Genomic DNA, 23,462 nt, shown 5'->3' with positions numbered 1-23,462 from the left:
GTGGCTCAGTGGTTAAGTGCCCCTGAGTCCAATCCCTGGTACCAAAAAAACCAACCAACCCACAAACCCAGAGCCCTGTTCTCATGTGACTGGGAAAGGCCTGAGCAGACAAGCAGCCGCCGCCTGCACAGGCACGCATGCGCACACGCAGGATCACGCGCACATGAGTTTCTTATTGCGCGAGTTTTACTACGTCCACATACCACCTGCCACATTACCAACTAGTTTTCCTTAAATTCTTTTCCTTGCTTATATGTACTTAAAAGGAAAATTAAGATTTCTTCCATATATAGAAATCAAAATAAACTCATAATGTTAAAATAAAAAGCAAATGTTGGTCCTGGAGCCGGCCGACCCTCACCTACAGCTGAGCACATGTTTACAGACTGGCTCCCGTGCCTGCCGGGTTGCTGGAGCCCCACTCGGAGGGACGCACCTCTGGCACAGGAACTGGCCCAGAGGAATCCTGAAAGCACCCGAGGCTGTGCCCGCACCTCCCCTCCAGCCAGACCTGGAGAAGGGCAGCAGAGGGGTGAGGGCCGGGGGCGCAGAGGAGAGGACGGGTATCACCTAGCAGAGCCTCTGACCTCGCCGCTCCAGACGGGACCTGTCCCTGAACTTACAGTCCTGCCATGTGCTCTTTCTGTTCTTGCAGCCCCTTCCTGGTCGGTAGATCCCCTTATCCTTCAAATTCCACCCATTTTCTGTATCAACTGGGAATTTTTCAAGCAATATGTAACAGAAAACCCAACTAAAAGAGGCTTATATACAAGAAGTTTCGTTATGAAACTTCAGACAATGAGAGGAGCCCAGACAGCTCAGCTCACCAGATGAACGTCAGCAAGAACCCAGGTTCTCCCCATCTCTTTGCTTTGCCATCCTCAGTGCAGCAGCTAGCTCTCCTCATGGCTGCAAAATGACTGCAACAGCTCCAGCCATCACATTCACCAAAATCCAAAATCCAAAATCCTGTGTCTGTTTTTAAGATTTAAGAAACTTCCTCAGAATAATACCCCAGCCCCCACAGATTTCCCCTCCTGGTTCACTGGCCAAAACATGATCCCTCTCCCTTTCTTAAGCCAGTTACTGGCAAAAAAGCAATTAACATGACTGGGTGAGAAATGAGGACCCTCCCCCTGAGGATGAGGATGGAGGAAGGGGTCTCTGAAGCTCACGACCCCACCAGAGAGCACAGAATCTGAACCAAATCTGCATTCTGTAGCGAGAAGCCGGTCATATTCTTTTCCATGCCTCCTGTTAAGTGCTGCCCCTGCAGGACACTTGTATAAAACCCCTGTGGCCAGCCTTCTCTCCACTTCTAGACTCCTCCACACCAAGACCACTGCCCACCATCTACCGCTTTCATCTACATTTGTTGGATTACTTTACACAGTGTAACAGATAGATGGCAGACACGGGTCACGCACGTGTGTGTGTGTGTGTGTGTGTGTGTGTGTGTGTGTCTGGTGCTGGGCTCCCACCCGGCAAATGCTCCAACCCTGACTGCATCCCAGTCCCATATACAACGTAGAACTACTCTGCCCTGAACCTGTCCTGAACTCCTGAGGTGGGCCGCGGGGCAAAGGGACCCAGCGCCTCACAGAGGGGCTAGAACAGGCAGGCGGGCAAGAGCTCCTGGCAGAGCTTGCTGAACTGCGGGGAAGGCGGAGGGGAGCGGGAGGCCGAGGGAGAGGAGGGGACGGGAACCAGGCTTTGGTGGCAGACAGAACACTCGGCCTGAAGGGCCAACTCACTGAGGGACCTGCGGTTTCCACTGTGGGAAGTGATCGTCTGCTAGCTTAACGACCCTTTCGCCTGAATGACACGTCCCAGACACGGGCACTGACTCGGGAGGGAGGCCGAAGCTCGAGCCCACCTCCACGCTCCCCTGGGCAGGCACTAATTGCCCGAGGTTGAGGTCAAAGGTTACTGCAGGATTAAAATTGCCAGTAAAGTAAAGCCAGTCCTGGACTCCCGAGTTAGCTAATGGCTCTCGCTTGGTGAGCTTCGCCCGGCCTCACTGCTAGCGGGCCTTCTCCAGCGAGCAGGTGCCTCTGGGCCACAGAGCCTGAGTCCCAGCCCTCTCCTCGCTGACCTCAGCCCCTTCTCCCCAGACGCCTCCCAGCTTGTTGAGGGTGTTGGGTGACTGTCACAAAGGAGAGAGATGGAGCCCCCCAAGAGCTGACGCCTGTCCTTTAGCCTCCCAGGAGCCCCCCTGCTCTGGGAGCTACACCAAACCAGGCGCCCAGAACGACCCAGGCCAGGCAGGAAGAGAGGATCCCAGGTTGGTGGCGGGAAATGCAGGGCAGGTGGGGACGACCTGAGACCTCTTGCCACACCAGAAAGCAAAGAGGCCATCGAAGTTCAGGGATGATGGGAAAAGGACATGTGGAGTCCTCAGCAGTCAGAGGTGGAGGATTCCAACTGCAAAAAGAATAGCGACTGTCAGGGAATGGAAGACGGTAAGTAAGTTTTCAAATACAGAAGTTCTTGGAAAGCGGGGCATACCTGGAATCCCAGGGACTCGGGAGGCTGAGGTAGGAGGATCACAAGTCTGAGATCAACCTCAGTAATTTAGCAAGGCCCTAAGGACTTAGCAAGACCCTGTCTCAGAATTAAAAATAAGAAGGGTTGGGGATGTGGCTCAGTGGTTAAGCACTGCTGGGTTCAAGCTCTGGTATCAAAAAAAAAAAGGAAAAGTTCTTGGAGACCCTTAAAAAGCACACTGGCCATCTTTGGAGGATGCTAGTTAGCAAACTATTCTGCAAACTGGTAAATGAAGAGAATCAGACACTTGTGGAGTCTTTGGGGTAGGGACTGCGTACCCATGAGAGGGTAGCCCACCGGAGAGTTCTGCATAGAAGGCTGTCAATAAACACAAGTGGGTGGAATCAGAAACTCATCTTGCCAGGCTCCCGAAATAAGGGATCCAGGCTACGGTGTGTCAACCTTGGCAGGGGTGACATTTGGGGCTGTCCAGCTCCTTGCGGTGTGGTCACCCTGTTTATGGTGCCCAGCAGGCTCCACCCACCAGGCAGCGGGCCCCCCCTCCACAGATGTGACAACACGCTGCTAAATGTCCCTGGGGACAAAATGACCCCACTGAGAATCACCAACCCACGCCACGGTCCCCAGTGGCTGCTCAGCCCCTTAGGTGACCCCAGTGAGGAGCTGACCTCGCCTGAGACAAAAGCAGCCCAGGGAAGCCCAGGGAGGCTGGACCCACGCCACCACCCATCTCCACGTGCCCTGGCCCAGGAGCAGGCCGGGGACCACACAGGTCCCCTACCAGCATCCCCTCTCCCCGTTCTTCCCAAGAAAGTGGCCACTGCTCCTGTGCGGAACTCAAGCCCTCCACCCTGGCTCCTTCCCCCTCCTTGCAGCCGGGCTCTCCCGCTGGTCTCCGCCCGCTTCTCGGCGCCTCTTCCTCCAGGCAGCCTTCCAGACCCCATCTTTCCCCCTGGTCACTCATCACAGTCACTGTCCACTGCCCTCCTCCACGAGACCTGTGGGGTCACAGAGCGCCAGGTCCATCTCCAGCTCCAAGGAAGCCAGGGCAGGGCAGGCACCAGAGACAGCAGGAGGCAGGGGGCAGAGGGAGGCCCGGTGCCACCGCGCTTGGCATGTGCGCAGGCGCGCCCTGGGCCGTGCGTGGCCGGCGTGGCCGTGCGTGCAGGTGATGGACGGCCGCGCAGGGTCGCAGGGGCGGGGCTGCGGCTCCCTCCTGGATCCACCCCCACACTGCACCCGCCCCCTGGCCGCCCCCACGTGGACCTTCGGACTAGCCTGCCCTGTCCACCTCCGGCCGGCCTCCTCCACGCCCTGGCCCGTTTCCTCGAGCAGTTAGCCCTCCGTGATCCTTCTGGACTCTCAGCGTCCCCTCCTCTCCCCTGGCCTAGGTGACCTCTCCTCTATGCAGCCAAAGCCTCCGCCTCCTCCGCGCCCTCTTCTCCGCTGCAGCACTCAGCCCTCCAGCCCGAGCTCCCGCTTCTGCAGGCCCCAGGGGTCGCGTGGAAGCAGCACAGCGCTGGTGGCCAGGAGGACATTTCCATCCTGGTGCTGTCCATCTGCGTGTGGGCGCAGAGCACGCAGTTGCAGCCTGGACTAGCGCGGGTCTAGACATTTTCTTGCTCGTGAGCCTCTTCCGATAATTCTGAAGCTTGCAGACGTGCTGTGGGATGGATCTCGCCTGCAACCTAGTGCAGCTAAGTCGAATCAGCTCTGAGGACGAGCACACGACAAGGACAGCAAATAAGAGATGCACGCCCGCGCTCAAAAAGGGATGTGGACTTATAGCAGCCGGCAAACGACAGTACCTTTCCGCAAGTCAGCGTGAGTGTTCAAAAAGAAAAAAAGCACCCACTTCCTCGTCCCCGGGAGGTTTGGCTCTAAGGCATCTTGCTGGCCAGGCTGGCATCCTGCTGGGCACTGCCCTCCACTTTGAAACGGGGAAAACCGCTCCACCCAGACCAGTACCACGAAAGAGACAGAGGAAAACGCCCACCAAGCTGCGGGTTCTCAGAGTGCCCTTTCCACGTCCTAAATATTGTTATTCTATCATGGCTCAGTTGATAGGTGGATGGATGGGCAGATAGATGGGTGGACAGTGGAGAGAGAGAGACAGACAGACAGGTAGATAAGGCATGGAGTTTAGCCTTGGAGTTTGACCCAGTGTTGGACCTTAGTTGGGTAGAATTGCTGGTCGCTTCCCCAACCCAGCTCCAGGGCCTGGCTCATGACCTGGGCCTGACCAGTTCAACTGTTCTGTCTCCTGATCATAGTGGCTGGTTCAAGAATGTGCTAGAGAGTGAATCCAATCAGAGTCAGCCCTGGGACTTTTACTGGAGCCTCTGGGAAAGGTATGTTTCCGCAGAAGTGATTGATCCAGGAGAGTGTAGGCCTGGAACTTCAGGGAAAATCTTCCCGAGAGTGAGGCAAACACAGCAGAGATCCAGGAGAGGAAACTGAGCACCTGGATCCAGCTTTATCTGACAACAGATGCCCAGGCACTTTCCTATTACTCAAGCTAATAAATTTCCTTATTGACCGAAGTCCGTTTCCATGTGTTTCAGTCTCCTGTAGCCTGAACAACACTGGAGTGGGAGCGGAGGGGCGGCCTCCTCTCTGCAGAGAGGCAAGCTCAATTAACCCCATAGACATAGTTCCAAATCCTGGCTTCACAGCTGCTTAATAACTGTGTGACTTTGAGCAAGTCCCTGGGCCTTTCTGCTCCCCCTCCCGTGTAAAGAGGAATAACACCCACTCCTTGTGAGGGTGGGGCAGACTACTTTGTGGTGTCAGACAGATGACCCTGAGCAAGCGACTGCCCTTCTCTGAGCCTCAGTTTCCTCGCTGGCAGGAAGCAGATAAAGGTAAGTCTCAGAGGACTGATCATGCTCCATGATCACAATTAGTCCTGAACCGGGTGGACCAAGGAGACTGAGGTCCGAGGCTGTCTTAAAATCGGCCGGCACTTCTGACCCACCTGGGACAACATGGGGTCTGCAGCTGCAGAGTGGTCAGCCCAGGAAGCAGAAACCTTAAAAGAGCTCTCCTCCACAGTAGAGCTGAACAGAAATTCTAGCAAGTGCTAATTAGGTCTGTGAAGCCCACGGGAGGGGAGGGGGAGCCGGGTAATCACTGGCCTGCTCTGCAGGGGGCCCCAGGAAGGCCTACCTGCCGCCTCCCCTCCTGGCCAGGGCTGGAAACCTCAGCCAGGAAGCCAGGCCAGTCCCGGGGCAGCCAGCGAGGCTGAGCCGTGCGGCCATCTGGTCCCCAACTCTGCCTAATGTCTCTAGCAGACCACTGACTAATTGCCTGGTGGGCGCACCCTTCACATCTGTAACACCTCATTCACCATTGTTCCTTTGGAAGCCCAATCCCATGGTGAGGAGGGAGGTCTGCCCGGTTTACGGGGCTTTCAAGCCCTGGGCAGGAGGCCTGCCTGACCAAGCTGCAGCCGGCTGGGCAGCCAGGAGGGCATCCTCCGTCCTCCCTGCAGCGTGCTCCCAAGCACGGCCTGCGGTACTGTCACATGAAGGATCCTCCTGCCCAGCCCACCAGGCCGCGTCCATGCCCCTGCCCTGACTTTAGAGAGTTGTCCCCGACTCCATCCTCAGCAGAGGCGGGAAGGAAAGGATCAATCGAGCAGTGAAGTGTGGGAACAGGTAGGCCTGGCCAGGCCTGGCCACTGCCTCTAGTCCCAGCTACCTGGGAGGCTGAGGCAGGAGGACCACTGGAGCCCACGGACCCACGGCCAGCCTGGGCAACAGAGCAGACGCTGTCTCAAAAACAAAGAAGTCTCGGCTCTGCCACTTTCCCCATGGGACCTGGGGTCTGTCCCGTTCTTCTCGGGGCCTCAGGCTCTCAGGCTCTTGGGTCCATGGAATGGGCAGGCTCTGCCAGGAGCCCCGCCCCAGGTCAGGGAGTGGGCACATTATATGACCCCGAGGGCTGCTGTGGAGTAGGCAGAGGGGCGGTCACAGGGGCAGAAGACCCGGGATCCAGACGGCGCTCACGGGCAGAGTGGTGGCGAGGGCATCTTGTCCCCAAACCCACTCTGTCCTGGACCTGGGGCTCACTCTGTTGTTCTCACCTCTTGAACGGCTGGGACCAGGGTCCGCCTCTCCTCGCTCTGCATGCAGACCCTGGGCACCGTCACCAGGGTTGGGACCGAGGCTGAGGCCCAGCACCATGGAGCTTGCTTGGACCCCAGAGGCCAACTTGGGAAGGATGCTGAGGGGGTGTCCTGGTCCCCAGGCTTACCTTCTGCCACTCCCCAGGGGGTGACTACTAACTGGTCATCAAACAGGCTCTGTTGTCACTGCTGCGTGACCTGGAGCAAGGCACTCCCCCTCTCTGAGCCTCAGCCACCTCCTCCCTGGAGAGAGGAGAGGGAGGAGGGGGAGTGAGCACCTGCGGGAGGCCTTTCCAGCGGGAAGAGCCCCGGTGGTTCACCCTGCTGCTTTTCTCGAACATGACATCAGCCCCACAGTCAAAGGCCTCTAGGCCCGGAGAATACCACGCCCAGGAACCACGCGTGTGCCCAGGATTGCACAGCAGGTGAGTCGGCCGACGATGCTCGGGGGCGCCAGGTGCTGGACAGACTGGCCAGGTTCACATGGCTGTTCCTCTGCTGACTAGCAGCGTGACCTCGGGCAAGTGCTCCGCCTCCGAGCCTGTCCCATGAAGCGGGGCTCACAACACGGCTGCAGCCGGCCTGGGGGATCCAATAAGATGGCCCTGGACACATTGCCACTAGGACTGGGGCTCCCTGCCTAGCTGACCAGGGAGCCACAGCCTCCTCCCCAGCAAGTGTCCCGAAGCAGCCTCCATCCTGGCTAGGAGAGCTTCCTGCGGGCCACTGTGTCAACGTGAGCATGCTCCTCACAACTCAGGGGTGCCCAGGAAGCTCGTCCGAGGCAAACAGTTGAGGTCCCATCTTCCCCCGTCAGGGGCTCCAGACAGGCAAGACAAGGAATGACGGCCGGCTGGCCTCCCTGGCGGGGCAGGGCCAGGCTTTCCGGAGGGGCAGGCGGCCCAAGGCAGCAGCAGCGGGCAGCCTAGGGCCAGGATGGGTGCCAGCTCAGGGCGTTGGGCAGTCCCCGCTGGCACCTGCCCTTCCTTCTCCTGTACAGCGTGAGGTCCAGCTCTCAGGGCTCCCCCTCAGCCACGCCAAAGCCCAGGTCCCTGGGTCCCTGCAGGCCCCCTCCCCCACTCTGCTCCCGCCCAGCCGCCCCTGATCCCATGACGCCTGCAGGCCCTCCCTCCGCTCCCTCTGCTGGCATGCGGGTCCCCTCCTCTGGAGGTGGGTCCGCCCCCTCCTTCAGTCCTGCTCCAAGCCCCGAGTCCTCGCCCCCGTCGGGGACAGCAGCCCCCGCCAGCTGGCACCTGGCGTCACCTGCCCTGTGCTGGACTCACTGTCCCTCAGGGATCTGCCTGTCTGGTTCTGTCCGTCTCCCCAGGGGAAGGCAAGCACCATGCCGCCCGCGCTGGGCCTGGCAGGAGTGAGCCCTGCCTGTCGGGTGGGCGGGAAGGGGCTGGAAGCCGACCTTCGACCCTCGGCCTTTAGCTGGTGTGGCTTGGGGCGGTCACTTCACTCCTCAGAAACTTCCAGTGCTAAAGCTACAAAGCACCACCTCACAGTGCTGTCACTCAGTTACATGAGGTGACAGGGTTCAGGGGCCTCAGAGGACGCTCTCCGAGGCTGACGAGCAGACCCGAGGGCCCGTGCTTTGGATCAGGACCTGAAGGTCCACGTGTTCCAGGCTTGGTCCTCCTGGGAGCACTGCTGTGAGGAGCGGGGTCCTGGAGAGGCCCTTGGTCTCTGGCCTCGGCCCCTTCCTCGCTCTCTCTCCTTTCCTGCCTGGGGGACAGCGGTTTTGATCTGTATGCCGCCCCCCATGATGTGCTGTGCCACCACAAGCCCGAAACATTAGGGCCAATTGATCATGGACTGGACCCTCCAACCCTGAGCCAAAACAAACCTTTCTAAGGTGATTATCTCAGGTCTCCTGTTACAGCGACAGAAAGGGATGTCCCCAAGGGTCTTGTCTGTCACCTGCTCACTGAGAGGCCTTGGGCCAGTGGGTGACCTTTCTGGGTGGTCTCTTCATCTGTCAGGTGTGGGGTGGGAGCACCCTCCCCCACAGAGCAGTTGATGGACATGTTGACAGAGTGCCCAGGAAGCCACCTGCGTGGGCCTGAAGCAAAGGGGCCACCAAGCAGCAGGCACATGGCCACAGACTGGCCCTCAGACAGGGCCACCACATCCCATCCAGGGACTCCAGAGGCCTGGCTTGGTGTTTCCCAGCCTCTGTCTCCTCATCGGTCACTGGGGTAGTAACCGTGCCTTCCACACAGGCCCCTGAGGACCCAGGAGGCGGCGCACCTCAGGGCTGAGCTCTAAGGAAAGGCGTGGAGTGGGCGGGAAGGAAGGTGGACGCAGACGAGCAGGCGGGCCGGGGAGAGGGGCTCCGCGCCTCCGTGCTGGCCCCACTCCCAGCAGGGGCCCTCCCGGCCCCGTCCCCTCCTCTCTGAGGGCCCTGTGGGGACCTCTCTGGCTGGTTTGTTTCAGGGGGGCAGATGACAGCAGCAGGACCCCCTGGGGGACCTTCTGCCTTGGTCACTCCCCTGCCCCACAAGGAACACAGTCCACAGGGAGGGCCGTGGACTGGGAGCCAGGAGGAGCAAAAGTGTCCACTCGGCCCAGGCTCCGGGCAGGGCACTGGCGGCCTCTGTCTGCTCCCGGCTGGGGCCGCCTGGACAAGGGGTGATTGTGCCATACTCCCCGCCTCAGGCCTGAGAGGGAGGACAGAAATCCCAGGCCCCAAACCGCCCCGGACCCGCTGACTCTATTCCCTTGTCCAGCCCGTCTGTGGGTGGACATCGTAGGTGACCTGATTCACCCTACCTTGCGACCTCTGTGAGGAGGACTGTGTGTGTGTCTTAGATGACTTCCCAGGACCTAGGAGACTGCCTGGCACTTAGTAGGTGCTTAATAAACATCTGAGCGGACAAAGCCTTCACTCAATCTCAGACTGAAGGGAGGCTTCAGGGGGTTCCCAGAAGTGAGGCCCCCCGTGGACTGGGCCTGCTGGGTAAACCCCAGGACCCCGAACAGAACCTCGGCACCCAGGCCGAACATGGGAAATGCTGGACAACAGAATGGTCAGTGCTGGGTCCGACTGTCCTCCCTCGAGGCTGCCTGCTCAGGGCTGAGCGCCCAACGAACCTAAGAATGAATGACCGGCCGGAGGCAAAGAGGACAGACCCACAAGGACACAGAGAAGTGCCCTGCCCAGCTTGCCCCAGGCACCACGCGCCTCACGATTTTTTAAATAATTTGTCAGTTGTTTTTAATTGTTGAGGCAGTAATACTTGTTCATGAAACTGCAATATACAGAGAGGTGAAATAAATAGCTTATATATATAATATATATAATATAGCTGGTCTTAAAGTAACCCCTTATCATTGGTGCACTAGTCACGTGGTCAGCAAGGCCCATAGCAGCATCCTCCAGGACCGCCAGCAACCCAGGGGGCCATGGCTGGACGAGGCCGCCTGTCGTGGGGAGTCCGCGCGGGCGCCCCGGCACGCCTTCCCTGCGCGGGTCTCGGGACAGCTTGCAGCAGACAATAAATAAATGACTGCAAACCAGAGAGCGATTCTTGTTGGAGTTCGGGGCAGGGCTGGGGTTGGGGACATGGGTTGTCGCAGGAAGGGGAACTACTTTCTCTGTTTTCTTTTTTTCCTTCTTTCTTTGCTTTCAGAACCTTTGGGAAAAAGAACTTTGGTTTCTCGGAGTGTCGGCTCCCTCGTTGAGTCCTCTGGGGACAAGTCAGAGCTGCCACTCCTGGAGAGAGAGGGGCAGGCACCGGTGGGCTGGCAGCAGCCTCTGCCTGAGTCTTGTCCCGGGGTTTCAAGTCAACAGTAAAATCCCGTCGCCCCTCCCCCCAAGAGTTTTGGTTCAGTTTCTTGTCTTCTTTTAAACACAAATGTACAAAAATAGAGCTTCTTCCTTATTTTTCATGTAAAAATATTCCTCTGAGGCCATTCTCTGGGAGTGTGAGCGGGCCGGTGGCCTGGGGCCCGGGCCTAGCCGGGGTGCGTGGGGCGGATCCGCCGGGACCGCTTGGTCACCGTTGTGTACTTGAAGGGCTTCTGCAGCTCTGCCTGCCCCTTGGGGTAGCGCTTCATGAAGTGCACATCCTGCTGGTTCTCCCTGGTCTTCGGGCCCTTGCGAGGCCGCCCCTTCTTGGTGAAGCCCACGTACCAGCCAGAGTACTTGGCCGACATCAGAGCTGTGTAGTTGTTCTCCAGAACCTTCTCAATGAACACGCACTCCTTGCTGGTGCCATCGGGCTGCAGGGGAGAGAGGAGGAGCAGTAAAGAAAAATGAGCCAGTGATCCTTGTGGACCCCAGTCGAGGGGCCATGGCGAAGCGGTTTGCAGCAGGGAGAGAGAGTAGGCCCAACGCCCAGCACAGCAGAGGCAGGCTGGACTTCACAGCCGAGGAGCAGAGTGGGTACAGAGCGGGGACGGTGACTGAGAGGAGATGTCGGGTCAGGGATCCCTGCTGAAGATGGCCAGTGTGACCAGACATCAGCTGGGGGGGAGGGGGAGGGGCTGTCAGAGACTAAGAGTGACCGAGAACCAAGGACAGAACTGGGCTGCACAGCGGGCCCCCGGAAAGCTTCAGAAGCCTGACCGAAGCCTGGCGCCACAGGGTCCATCGGTGGAGGAGACAGAGGAAAGGGCAGGAGCGAGGGGCAGAGCTGGGAGGGGCGGGCATGGCAAGTGGCCACACTGGGGCAGCACAGCGTAAGGCCTCATCTGCACTGTCCACTTCCTGCCCAGTGGACTTTTATCATTGGTCCCTGCATCTCCTCCTGTTCCCCAAGCAAGTCACAGACTCCTGCTGTCATTTGGGACTTCATTCTGTCCCCACGCTCCTGCCTCACGCCAGGGACCCCACCTGGTCCCCACTAGAACAGGAGACGACAGCCAGCCAAACCTCAGTTCTCCTCAGACCTCCATGACCAGTTCACTGGTGGCCACCTGTCCCAGGTCATTCATTCGGAGTGCTGCTGAGACCTTTGTATAAGGGAACTGGAAAAACAGAGGCCGATTCAAACTTGAGGAATCTGTAAAGCTGAAACAGAGGCGGCCATCTTGCCACCCAAAGGGGAAATCGTGTCTGGCTGTGGTGCCAGAACAGAGCAAGCCACGCCAAGAGGAAGAGAAAGACAGGCCCCAAGGCCTGAGTCACGTCATGTGGGCTCTGGATACAGGCACGTCTGAAGTTCAAGTGACCTCACAGTTACGTGGGCCAATACTGTCTCACTTCCTCAGAACCAGCTGAGCCTGTGTTCCATCACATGCACCAGAAAGGAGCCAGGACAGGTTTGTGCCAATCCTAATGTGAAGCAGCAACTCAACCTCGCTCAACCCCGTGAGGCTGAAGTTAAATGTAAATCACATCCAACATGGATGTGGCACGTCTCAGTACTTGGCAGGTGGGAGTCTCACGCGGCCAAACGCCAAAGCCCGTGCCCACGGTCCTGGGCCTCAGGCTCCCCAGCAAGCATGTAAACCCGCTTGGCAGAACCAGAGCACTGAATTCAGAGGCAGAAGTCAAAGGAACCCTCACTTCCTGTGTCACCTCAGCTTGGCTAGCTGCACTCTCCAAGCCTCGGATCCCTCGCCTGTCAAGCGGGAACAATGACTTCCTCTGGGATGTCCTGAGGAGCATGCTTCTCAACAGGTCTGAGCCACAGAGGGAACTGGCTGGGGGAATCTTAAAGAGCAGGGGGTTTCTCAGGACTGGCCTGCCTCCTGGACAAAGGGCGGCAGGATTGCTCTGCGGGAGAGCGCAGGATGCAGGGAAGGCCTTTGTCAGATTTAGGCCGGGCCCACTCCTCGTTCCGCACGGCCACCCAGCCAACTTGGAAGCCGGGAGGTCTGGCTGTGTGAGGAGACTGAGGTGCAGGTTCCAGCCTTTTGTTTGAAGTGGAAAGCGGGCTGGAGCTTCCAGGAACCTTCACCTCTGAGCAGAGAGCAAGCCTGGGCCCTGCAGACCCAGTGCTGAACTTTGCAGAAGGGAAGGCGGGTAAGGAAACACTCTCGAGGAGGCTGCAGAGGGGACAGGCACAGGCTTGGGAGATACCCGGAGGACCGTATGAGTGAGAAGGCCGTGAGGGACCCTTGCAGGGGAAGCCAGGAATGTGCAAAGGCAGCGGAGGGGAGTGGGCCCTGGGCTTTGGTCTCCCAAGGAAAATTCTGGAAGCTGCCTGTCTAACCTGAGTTCAGTTCTTCAACTGGTCTTCACAAAACAGTCAGAGCAAATAGGACAAAGGCTTCGCCATGCGCCTCCACCCTTGCTGGGCTCTTGCTGCTGCCTGGACCTCAGCTTGCTTCCTTCAGGGACCCTCTCCCCGGGCTCCGCCTCTCCCTGCCAGGCCTCATTCGTGCGCCGTCCTCCAGCTCCGAGCCCCGGCACCCGCCCCACCGGGCTCCAGCATTCAGCACCTCCTCCCTCCTCCTGGCCCCAGAGCTTCCCGCTCCAGGCTCAGCTTGACCTTAGCCCAAGCCAGGACGCCCACCGAGTCTCACTGGGATGGACACAGCGGGTGACACGAACAAGTCTAAAGGAAAGCAGACTCTGTCTCCTGGAAGCTCTACCTGTGCCCAGCGATGTCCTAGAACGTCGCTCCTGGGGACACAGTGATCAGGAGGCAGAGCGGGAAGAGGGCTGGAGACCCCTACCGGTCCCACTTGTCCCCTGCTCCTTCATTCAGCATTTATTTGTCACTGACCACAGGCCAGATACGGCCGCATCCAGATGTCACCTCATCCTCTTAACTGGCCGAGGTCGCCTCTGCTCACAGGATGAAGCAGAGCTCACGGTGGGCAGAGGCGCTTGCCCAAGGTCACGGGCCTGCACATGGCAGGCTTGGCCCGCTCCAACCACTCCTGCTCACGTCCCCTGTCTGCTCCAGAGAGGCCCGTGGGGAGAGCGGACGGGGAGCGGACGCCACCCGCCAACCCCTGCCCCGACCCACGGAGTGCCATCGGCACAGAGTGGGCTGCACGTTCAGGGCGTCAGAACAGCACCAGGCAAACAGGCTCAGCACGCGCCTGGGTGGAGCTCAGAGGGTGGCAGGAGGGCTGCCCAACCCCCAGGGCACGGGGGGCCTTGGGAACCAGCCAGAGGCCTCGGGCCATGCCAGGGGTCCCACCGGGAACACAGGCAGCATGCCACACCGAGCCTGACCCTCACCTCTGCTCCTGACGCCTCTGTGGCCTGCTGATCCCTGCAGAGATTTAAACACACCTGTGCGAGGCCCCACCCCCAGAAGGACCGATTCAGTTGGTCCAGGCGACAGAGCGGCCACACCGAGCCAGGAGTAAACAGCCCCACCCAGAACCTTGGTGAAGCGGAGCTCCATTCTCCGGCCCCAACTCCCGCCTCTGACCTCCTAGTCCTTCTATTGGATCTGAAGACTGAATCCTGATAACATCATCTGGTCCCTAGATCAGACCTTACCTAAAACCAGATCCCTAGACATTTTTAGCTCTATGCACCAAAAAATTCTGCTTAAAGCATTTTGAGTGGAGTTTCTGTTACTTACAACCTAAGTGGTCTTAAGGATGTGCTGGTGGGCTCTAAAAAGGGTCTGAAGCTCTACACTGCCCCAAAGAGGACTCATCAATAATCACACACGCTGGATCCTCAAAGCCACTTACGAGGTGAGAGAAAGTGCCCGCCTGGGCTTCAGAGCTGTGGCAAGGAGGGGGACTGCCCGAGCACACAGGGGCTCACAGGAAGGGCGTGGGGGCCGCTGGCACAGGCAGCAGAGGGGGTGACGGCAGTGCAGGGCCCAGGGCATGGCAGGCCCCCGCCAGAGGTGTGCACGGCCGGCACCAGGGTCAGGAGGCCACAGGCGCTGTCCTGTTGAGCTGCTGCAAAGGCGCGAGGCCAGGGGTCGCCACGGCTAAAGGAGCAGCTTCGTGACCCGGCTGCGAAGGGAAAGGAACTAACTTAGGGCCAGCAGCACATCCTCACTTCAGAACGAGGACACTGAGCCTCAGGCAGGCCGGGGCTCTCTGAGCCATCATTCTGGCTGGAAGTCGGGTCAGCTCAGAAAGCCGGAAGTACATTTCTATTTCTTTGATGCTCTTTGCTGTACAAGGATGGACCCCATTGAGCACCCAGGCTGTTGGGGGACAGAGACACAGGACAGACAAAGACAACCAGGGGAGCAGATGAGCAAGAGGGGTGCAGGGAGGACTCTGGGGTGGGCAGGGGCAGACCCAGGGCCAGGGATGGCTAGAGGGAGTTGAAGGCTTGAGCCAGAAGGAAGGCCACCACGCCAGGGGGCCTCCGGGGCCTCGAGTGTCCCCTAGAGGAGTGCGAGGCTTGTAGCCTCGAGGATGAGGTCCAGCAGCATTGGGGGTGGAGGGCATCGGGAGACTATGGACGGGCAGGGGGGAAAGCCTGCCTCACCAGAGCCCAGAAACCCACACCAGGAGGCAGCAGAAGGAAGGACACACCCGGCCATCAAGGAGGGGATCCCAGGACCTGCGGCTGCAGCGGCCAGGGAGGTTGTGGCCGGGACAGCAGCCCAACGGCCTGGATCGCAGCTTCAGAGGCCAGATGGACCACAGGGGCGGGGCCTGGTGGGACAGGGAGTGGGACAGGTGGATGCGGCACCCTGGGCCGGGTCAGCACCGAAGAAAGGCGCTGGGGCGGCGCCTGGGCGAGGAGGGAGCGGCGGGGGCCGGGCCTCCAGCCGCAGCGCCAGCTGAACCGTCACCAATATTAAAGACGGGAGAGAGGGCGAGGGGGCAGGAAATCGGAGCCGGCTCCTGTGGAAGCGGTGACTCAGCGGCCAGCCGGCGGGCGGAGGGCGGCAGGACGGCCAGGACGGCCGCTCCTCTGACCCCACGATGGCCCTGCCGGGGTCAGGATGCCGGGAACAGCCGGGCGAGGCGGCATGGGCATCGGGCACGCGAGGTGCCGCCAGCCCCTTCTTTGGGGAGCAAAAGAGAAAAATGAGCCTCAAACTCAAAGCAGGTTGGGCCTGGGAGGAGGCCCAGGCGGGCAGCAGAACAAAGCGCCTGAAGCAGGACTGGGCCCCCGCCGCAGGAAGCAGCCGGCCGGCCAGGGGACCCCGCCAGGCCAGGGGACCCAGCGCCCACAGCCCCAGCCCCAGACGCGGCCCCGGTCCCCTCGCCGGCCAGCCGCCTCGCGCCGGCCGAGTGAATCACTAATTAAAACCATCCCCACCGCTCTGGGGTTACTATTATTTTGTTCTCCGAGCTGCTTGGGTTGGTACGTGCAATGTGGCTGGAATCTTCTCCTTCCAAACTGGGCTTTGAATCCCGCCTGGTTCTAGTGTGGGACCTGGGACAAGTGCCCCTGGTTGTGGCCAAGCCTCCACTTTCCCACCTGTGAAATGGGGATGGGGATAGTACCAACCTCTGGGATTACTGGGAAGCATTTTGCCAGAAGAAAGTAGCTGCTCAGTTAAAGGAAGCTGGTACCAGCATGTGTCAATTCTCTGCACCTCCCTGGCCCCGTATGGGTATGGGGCAGGGATAAGAGCGGGGGATTCAAGAAATCAAAACGGGCTTCACAGAGGTGCCCATCTCCCTTTACCCCAACAAAACCTATGAGCCGCATAATCCCCCAGGCCCTTATCCCGGAAGGAAGCCCATCCCCCTTGGAATTGGGCTGATCCCATATATACTGAGTAGGGGGTGAGGCGAGCCCTGCGGGAAGAGGGCACCGCGAACGACCTCACAGAGCCACTCCAGCGGCACCTTCCCCTTGAAGCCCAGGGGAAGCGCGTGGGACCTCCGCAGGCCAGCAGCCCGCAGAGGGGTGGGGCTCGGCGAAGCACCGCAGGACCCGCGCCCCGCCTGGGCCACCGCGCCGGCCCTAATTTGTTACATGCAGCTCTCCCGCCAGTTCCAAAGTAATAAAATCTTCCTGAAATGCTAGAACCGTGAGGCCCAGCGCTGACGAGGCGGTCGGCTTCCGGAGGCCGCTGCTGGGCGGCGCTGTGAACCCCTGGCGATTGTTAAAACGATCGCGCAGCCGCAGCCCTTGGCCTGCCGTCCCTCTCCCCAGACGTCAGGGACACGGAGGCAGGACGCTGTGGAGCCCCTTCGGTTCTCTCGCGGCTGAGCCAGCCAGGGCTCGCACCCGCCGGGAGACCCGGCTCTGCCTGCAACCCGGAGTGGCAGCCACCGCCAGGCCCGGCTCCCGCAGGTGCCAGCCCAAGAAGGGCGAAGGGAGGGACGTGGGGACTTGAGCCCCCTCGCGCACGCGCACATGCACGCTCACGGTCTGCTTTCCATAGGGGGCCGTCGGGACCCAGACACACTCTCCCAGCTCGCCAGGAAGCGCCGGCCGTCACTCACCTTCCCCACGAGCTTGCCTTTGCGGTTCATGCACAGGTAGAATTCCGTCTCCTTGCCCTTGATCCGCACTTGACTACCGAAGGTGTCTGTCTCCACTAGGAGCTGGGCTTGGAAGGCAGGAGAATAAGACAGTTTTTAAAGTCTAGTCTAAAGGCTCAGCAGCCTGGTCCCTGACTCTATCCCTGGTCCCTCCGTCCCCAAATCAGGCCCGAGGCAGGCCTCTGACAGGTCCCACAGAAACACCCCGCCCCAGGAGAGAAGGTCGCTGCTGGCACCTGATCCGCCTTCAAGCCTCTCAGCTCCCTCCTGGGACTCAGAGGGCTCCTGCCAGAGTTCTGTCCCTGGTGGCTAAATACCCATGTTCCCTCCTCCTCATCATCCCTCTTCTGGAGTCCCACGACTCCACTCCCCAAAGCATCTCAGACAGCTGTACAAATACCCCTGAGAAGTCGCAGTCTCTGAAGAGAGGGAAGCAGCAGACACATGTGCATGCACGCGCGCACACACACACACACACACCCGACTTTGGGGCTCAAGCCATTTCCTCCAAAAGTTAGGTGGCAGTCCCCCCTCCCCCCCCAAACATCTGGAACCCCTGCTGGTGCCTAGTGGCACCTCTGCCCTTGATGTAGCAGGACACCAGGAGGAGGCACAGCCCCAGGGAAAGGGGGTTCAGGATCTTCCACTTCCCTCCCTCCAGGCCGCCAAAGCTAAAGGGCAACTAAGTCCCCAGGGCCAGAAGTCCCAATCAGGACCGATTCCTCCTCATCCAAGGTGGAGCACACCATGCTAAACCACCCATGTTCCACACGGCCTCCCTGTGGGTGTCCAGTACCGCACCTCTAAACCCCTGACTGAATGGGGGTCAAGAAGCCAAAGGGTGACTATTCCTCCATTAAGGCATGCTGTGTCCAGACCATCCCCCTCCCTCTGCCAGTCCACATGTTTCCCCATCTGGGTGCTGTGTGACTTTGAGAAGGTCACACAACCTCTCTGAGCTCTCTTTGCCTGCTGGACCTGACCCCCATGTCTGGTTCCCCCAGTACCACTTCCCCCCGAAAGCTGCTTTCTTTGGCTGTGGTAATTCTCAGGCTGCCCTCCCTGACCCTCTGCTTCCCAACACCTGCCCCTCCTTCACCCACAAAAGTTTAATTCCAGTGACAAGGGACTTGCTCTCTATAACAAAAATCACAGCCCCAAATTCCTGTGTACAGGATCCTTGGAGCCACAAAATGTGTATCTCAGTGCCCCTAAAATACACTCGATATGATTTTAATAAAAAAAAATCACAGATATAGACCCTGGTACCCTGTTGTGAAAACTGAAACCATGTGGAACTCAGGATTTCCAATAATTAATTCAGTGCTCCTTTGACACCATTACTAATTAAAATGCCTTTCCAAGGGGAAAAAAAAGAATCTACATAAAATTTAAAGATCTAACAAGGATTCAGAAATTCTGGGAGCAGGGAGGCACCCTCTTCCTCCACCTCCCCCAGGAAGCGCTGGGCCAGGAACCTGAACTGGGGCCAGGGGCGCAGGGGGCGGGGAGTGATGCAGGGGGCGGGGCGCGGCGCAGGGGCGGGGCACCGGCCCTCCAGTGCAGGCCCTGGCACCCCGGGGCTGGGCAGGTCGGCAGCTCTGCCCATTCACCAAGCTCCGTCCTGGCCGCGGTGAGGGCACGGGGCCCAGGACAACCCCAGGAGCTTCCAACCCGGCAGCAGAGGCACAGGAGCGCCAGCTCTGGGGCGCACGGAGGCCAATGCCACCGCAGGCCCATGCTGACCACAGGCCCGCAGGCCTTAGTCTCTTCACCTGTAAAATGGAACCACCCTGATTCTTCCCAGTGCCTGCAAGGATGATGTGACCTGGTGTCGCTCTACTCTCAGAGGATGGGAAGGGGAGGCAGCAAGTGTGGCTTAAGTTCCCTAAAAACTGAAAAAACAAACTGTTTTCCTAAAAGGAAAAAAAAAAAAAAAAACAGTGGAAAACACCGCCGCGCGCCCGGGGTGGCCTAGGACCTGCACCCGGGTCGGGCCGCTGATCGGCCTGCCTCTGGGGACAGCGGCCACCAGGAAGCACATGTGGAAGTGCCCGGGGCCCAGGCTCTTGTTTCTGGCCTGGCCGTTCCAGGCTTTGGGACCACGGGGCTGGAACCCAGGACACCCCAAGTAAGTCCCAGGGGAGGCCCCCTCTGCCTGCCTCCTGCCAGCACATGCTGGGCCGTGGGCTCAGAAGGGCTCCCCTCTGGACCTCCTCCAGCCAGCCCGCCGGAGTGCCGGTGCCCATTTTCTGGAGTAGCAACCGAGGGTCAGACGAGCCACCCTGCGGCAGGGCTGCCCCCTGTGCAGGACCCCGAGCTCAGGGACGAGGTCCCGGCTGCGGAGAGACCTGCCTCCAAGCAAACCCCCACCACTGGCAGCCAGGGCGCCGGCAGGGGCCTGGCCTCCGCTGGAGCTGCCCACAGGGCTGAGGCTGGACCGCGCTGGACTGCACTCCACCGCCGCAGCACAGGGTCTGCGCCTGGCGGCCACCACGCCAGGGAGACAGCGTGTGCTCTTCCCGCCCTCCCCCACCCCAGCGGCAGCCAGTGACCTAGACTCACTGAGCACATGACATAATGAGGGACGCAGGCCAGAATTATGTAAAGTCTTCAGGGAGTAATAGCAGCAGCAGTTCTGGGAGCGAGAGGGAGACTCCACCCAGGCCAGGTCTGCGCCAGCGTCACCCCCCCATCACCCAGTCCCCAGGAAGCAGCTCTCCGAAGTCAGAAGCCTGGGCTCAGTTCCATTCATGGGGCCTGCAGCAGGCCGTGTGGAGGGCCGATGACATTATCTTTCTCCCCTCCCTCTGCGCAATTCAACAGGCGCCTTCCTCTGCCATTCTCGTCCCCACCTGTCTCCCCTGCACACACCAGCCAGAGGAATCCTTCAAAACTATCAATTAAATTACAGCTCTTCCCTGCTAAAGACCTAGGGATCCTCAACCCACTTAGAAGAAAACCCGAACTCTTCCCTGGGACACATCCCCCCTGGACCCTGCTCTCTGCCGGCCTCCCCTCCTCCCACCTGCTGCTGAGCCTCCTGTTCCTCCTCCAACACCCCAGCACACTCCCGCCTCAGGGCCTTTGCACTTGCTGTTCCCACTGCCTGGAGGCTGCTTTGCCCAGAGTTTCTCATAGGGGCTCCGCACCTCTCATGATACTCACACGTCACTCCTCAGAGAGGCCTTCCCTGACCACGCTGGGTAATGTTGGCGCCACCTCCCCCGTCCAGCCGACCCCAAACCCCTGCACCACACTCCACAGCGCTCTCCTGTGTTATTGCTTAAATAAGGGCCCCCCAAAGGCCCCTGGAAGAAAGGCTGGGTCCCCAGTCCCTGGCACTGTTGGGAGGTGGCAGAACCTGTAACGGGGGGGGGGGGGGCAGTGGAGGAGGAGAGTCAGGGGGAGTGTGCTGTGGAGGGGAACTTGGGGCCTGCACCCTTCCGCCTCTATTTTTTGCTTCCAGGCACCGTGAGTAAGCGGCCTCCTCCACCTGCACTCCTGCTGGGACGTACTGCCTCCCAGACGCCCAAGAGCAGTGAGCCAACTGCAGCAGACCAAAACCTCCCAAACTGAGCCAAAATAAACCTTTCCTCTTTTCAAGTTGATTCTCTCAGGTGTGTTGTTACAGGGATGGAAAGCTAGCACAGTTCCTTACCCTTTCATTGTCTGTCCCCACTTACAAGAAGGTAAGTTCTATGGGGACAAGGTCCTATCTACTTACTCATCTCTGTGACTTCCGGCCCCTATCCCAGGCCTGGCTCATGGGAAACGACCAGTAAGGAGTTCTAAAAAGTGCACGGACAGCCTTGCAATGGAAGTATACCTAACACTGAGAAGTAAAGAGAGCTGGGCGTGTGGCATGTGCCTGTGACCCACCAACTGAGGAGGCTGAGGCAGGAGGAGCACAAGTTCAAGGCCAGCCTCAGCAATTTGGTGAGACTCTAAGCAACTTAGCAAGACCCTGTCTCAAAATTAAGAAGAAAAAGGACTGGGGATGTAGCTCAGTGGTAAAGTGCCCCTGGGTTCAATTCCCAGTACCAAAAAAAAGCTAAAAAGGAGATGCAGTGAGGTGAAAGGATGTGCCCAACGGCACTCGGCTGCGATGGTTAGGGTGAGGGTTTGGACCCAGCCTCTGATTTCACAGTCAATGCCCTTAACCATTCTGCTCTCTCCTGCTGTGGTCCCTGGTTATCACTCATGCCACTTGCTAGAATCCTGGGGTCCCACTCACTCATCCTCAGTAGCAAAGATGAAAAACCTTGCTGTGCAAGAAAGGAAGAAACCCTGTCCCTCTCTGAACCAGGCTGAGGTAACTTGCACGGCCTCTATCTATGTTCCTGCAGAACGTATAGTGACTCACATTCGTGGAGAGCTTCTGACGTGCTCGGCACTCTTCATGAGCCCTCAGCAACCCTAACCAGAGCCGTGTGAGGGCCGGCGCCGTGGCGCACACCTGTGACCCAGCAGCTTGGGAGGCTGAGACCGGAGGACTGAGAGTTCAAAGCCAGCCTCAGCAACTCAACTCAGTGAGGTCCTAAGCAAGTCAGCGAGACCCTGTCTCCAAGCAAAGTGGAAGAAGGGCTGGGGATGCGCCTCCGTGCTTAAGTCCCCCTGGGTCACCGAGAGGTTAGGACTCTGGCCATCATCCCCATTTCACAGTCCCCAGGGCCACAGCGATGGAGTCAGGACTCACACCCAGGCAGGCTGCCCCTGCAGTCCGCGGCTCTGCCGTCCACCTCCCCTCCTCGCACCGTCCTCCCGGGGAGAGCGAGTAACAGCACTGGGTGGGGGTGGGGTCTCCTCTCGGCCTCACTCGGTGGGCAGAACTCGGGGGGCAGAGAGGCCATCAGAGCAAGAGGCAGAGGCCCACCCCTCCCGCCTCCACTTCCAAGTGACCTTGAGGACGGAGGGGTCCCTAGGGTGACCTGGAGGAAGATGCAGGTGGGAAGCCCTGAGGGGCACCCGGGGCAGGACTGGACCATGGCCAGACGGCCTGGGGACGGGAGCGCTGCACAGACCAGGGGCTCAGGCTGGAGCCCCTGCCCCAGCTCCCCGGAAAGGAGAGCCGGAGAGCAGGCTTCCCAGGGCCCAGCACCGGGCAGCTGGCACGGCCACGCTGGGGCAGGACGTGCAGAGGCACAGGCTTGAAGACCAGGCCCGCCCGCACTGGGAGAGGGGCCGGAGGGAAGGAGCTTTCTAGAATGACGCCTGGTCTCCCTCCCCGTTCTCCTTACAAGCCCAAGGAGAATGGTGAGAAAAAGTGACGCTGACCGTGGTGGAGCATCTGCCAGGTGTCGGAGGCTGAGCGTCTGGAGACCGAACCGCCTCACCTGGCCTCTACCCGCCTCTGAGGTGGAACTGTGATGCATTTCCAGAAGAAGAAACTGAGGCCCCCAGAGTCACACAGTGGGGCTACGCTGGAGCAGAGCAGCTCCCGAGCTGCAGATCCAGACCCAGGGATGCAGGCACAAGGGACCACACAGCCCCGGCCTGCGGTGACAGGAAAGAGCAGGGGCTCAGGCGGCCCAGGGACCGGCAGGTCTCCCAGCCGGGCTCCGCGGTGACCCAGGACCTCGCCTGGAACACTCTGGGCTTGACGGGTGGGAAACGGAAGAGAAAGATACTGAGAGGCGGCCAGGGACAGTCCTGCCAGAGACACAGGGGACAGGACCCGGAGAGGCGGCCACAGAGCACGAGCCAGAGGTGGCCGCGCTCCCCAGGACCACGGGCTTGGGGCCCCGCGTAGGGCACGGGCGCTGCAGCCATCCGGCCACAACAGTTCCAGTGCTGACCAAACTACCGGCCCAGTGCCTGGCATCGTCCTCCAGTGAGGAATGCCCTTGACCCCAGAGGCACTGGGAGGTCACACTGGGTCAGCCTCCCTGCCTGCTCTCTGGAGGTGGGCCAGGTGCAGATAAGGGAGGCCGCCAGGGGAGGGCAGAGGCCTCCTTTCCGGAGACGCTCCCCACTGTGCACGCTCTCACGTGTGCACACGCATGCACACACCCGCATGCACACACGCACATACGCGTGCGCACACACATGCACACGCATGCACCGGCACACACGCGCACGCACGCTGAGGCCCCTTCTCCAGTGCCTCTCCTGAAGTCCCTGGAGGAGAGTGCAGGCCACGTGGGCTCACCAGAAAGGAGCAGGGAAGAAAATCAATAGGGCTGATCAGAAGCTGCATTAACCCCAGCCGTCTCTCTAGTAGCCACGGCAGCCTTGGAGGGGACAGACACGGGCGAACACTTCCCACTGGGGACAGAGGTCGTGTGACAGGAGCCCAGAGGGCAGGAGACGAAGCCTGAGATGTGAAGGTCAGGAGAGGTGACACGTCCCCAAGGCACAGTCCAAGGATGGAGGAGGAAGGAGGGACCCCAACCTGCCACGTATGGACCCCACCGCGTGAAGCACTGAGCCGCGCACCCCACCAGTGGGAAAGAGGCCGCTGGCCCAGTGCCGCAGCGACAGTGACCCCCCC

General features: G+C 59.8%; 1 protein-coding gene across 1 annotated transcript in view; it reads right to left on the bottom strand.

Annotated features, from left to right (window-relative positions):
* Nucleotides 1–9,856: 9,856 nt before the first annotated feature.
* The window catches only part of Fgf18 (fibroblast growth factor 18), a 30,556-nt gene continuing 16,950 nt past the window's right edge, over nucleotides 9,857–23,462 (bottom strand). Inside the window, exons 4-5 of the mRNA XM_047556160.1 lie at nucleotides 16,931–17,037; nucleotides 9,857–10,864 (exon numbers count right to left, since the gene is read on the bottom strand). Coding sequence (XP_047412116.1) covers nucleotides 10,598–10,864; nucleotides 16,931–17,037 — 374 coding nt within the window. The 3' untranslated portion in view covers nucleotides 9,857–10,597. The remainder of the gene's footprint in view (nucleotides 10,865–16,930; nucleotides 17,038–23,462) is intronic.

Source organism: Sciurus carolinensis, chromosome 6, assembly GCF_902686445.1.
Source record: "Sciurus carolinensis chromosome 6, mSciCar1.2, whole genome shotgun sequence".
Classification (NCBI taxonomy): domain Eukaryota; kingdom Metazoa; phylum Chordata; class Mammalia; order Rodentia; family Sciuridae; genus Sciurus; species Sciurus carolinensis.
Note: the sequence above shows the minus strand (reverse complement) of the source record. Positions and strands in the feature narration are given on the sequence as shown.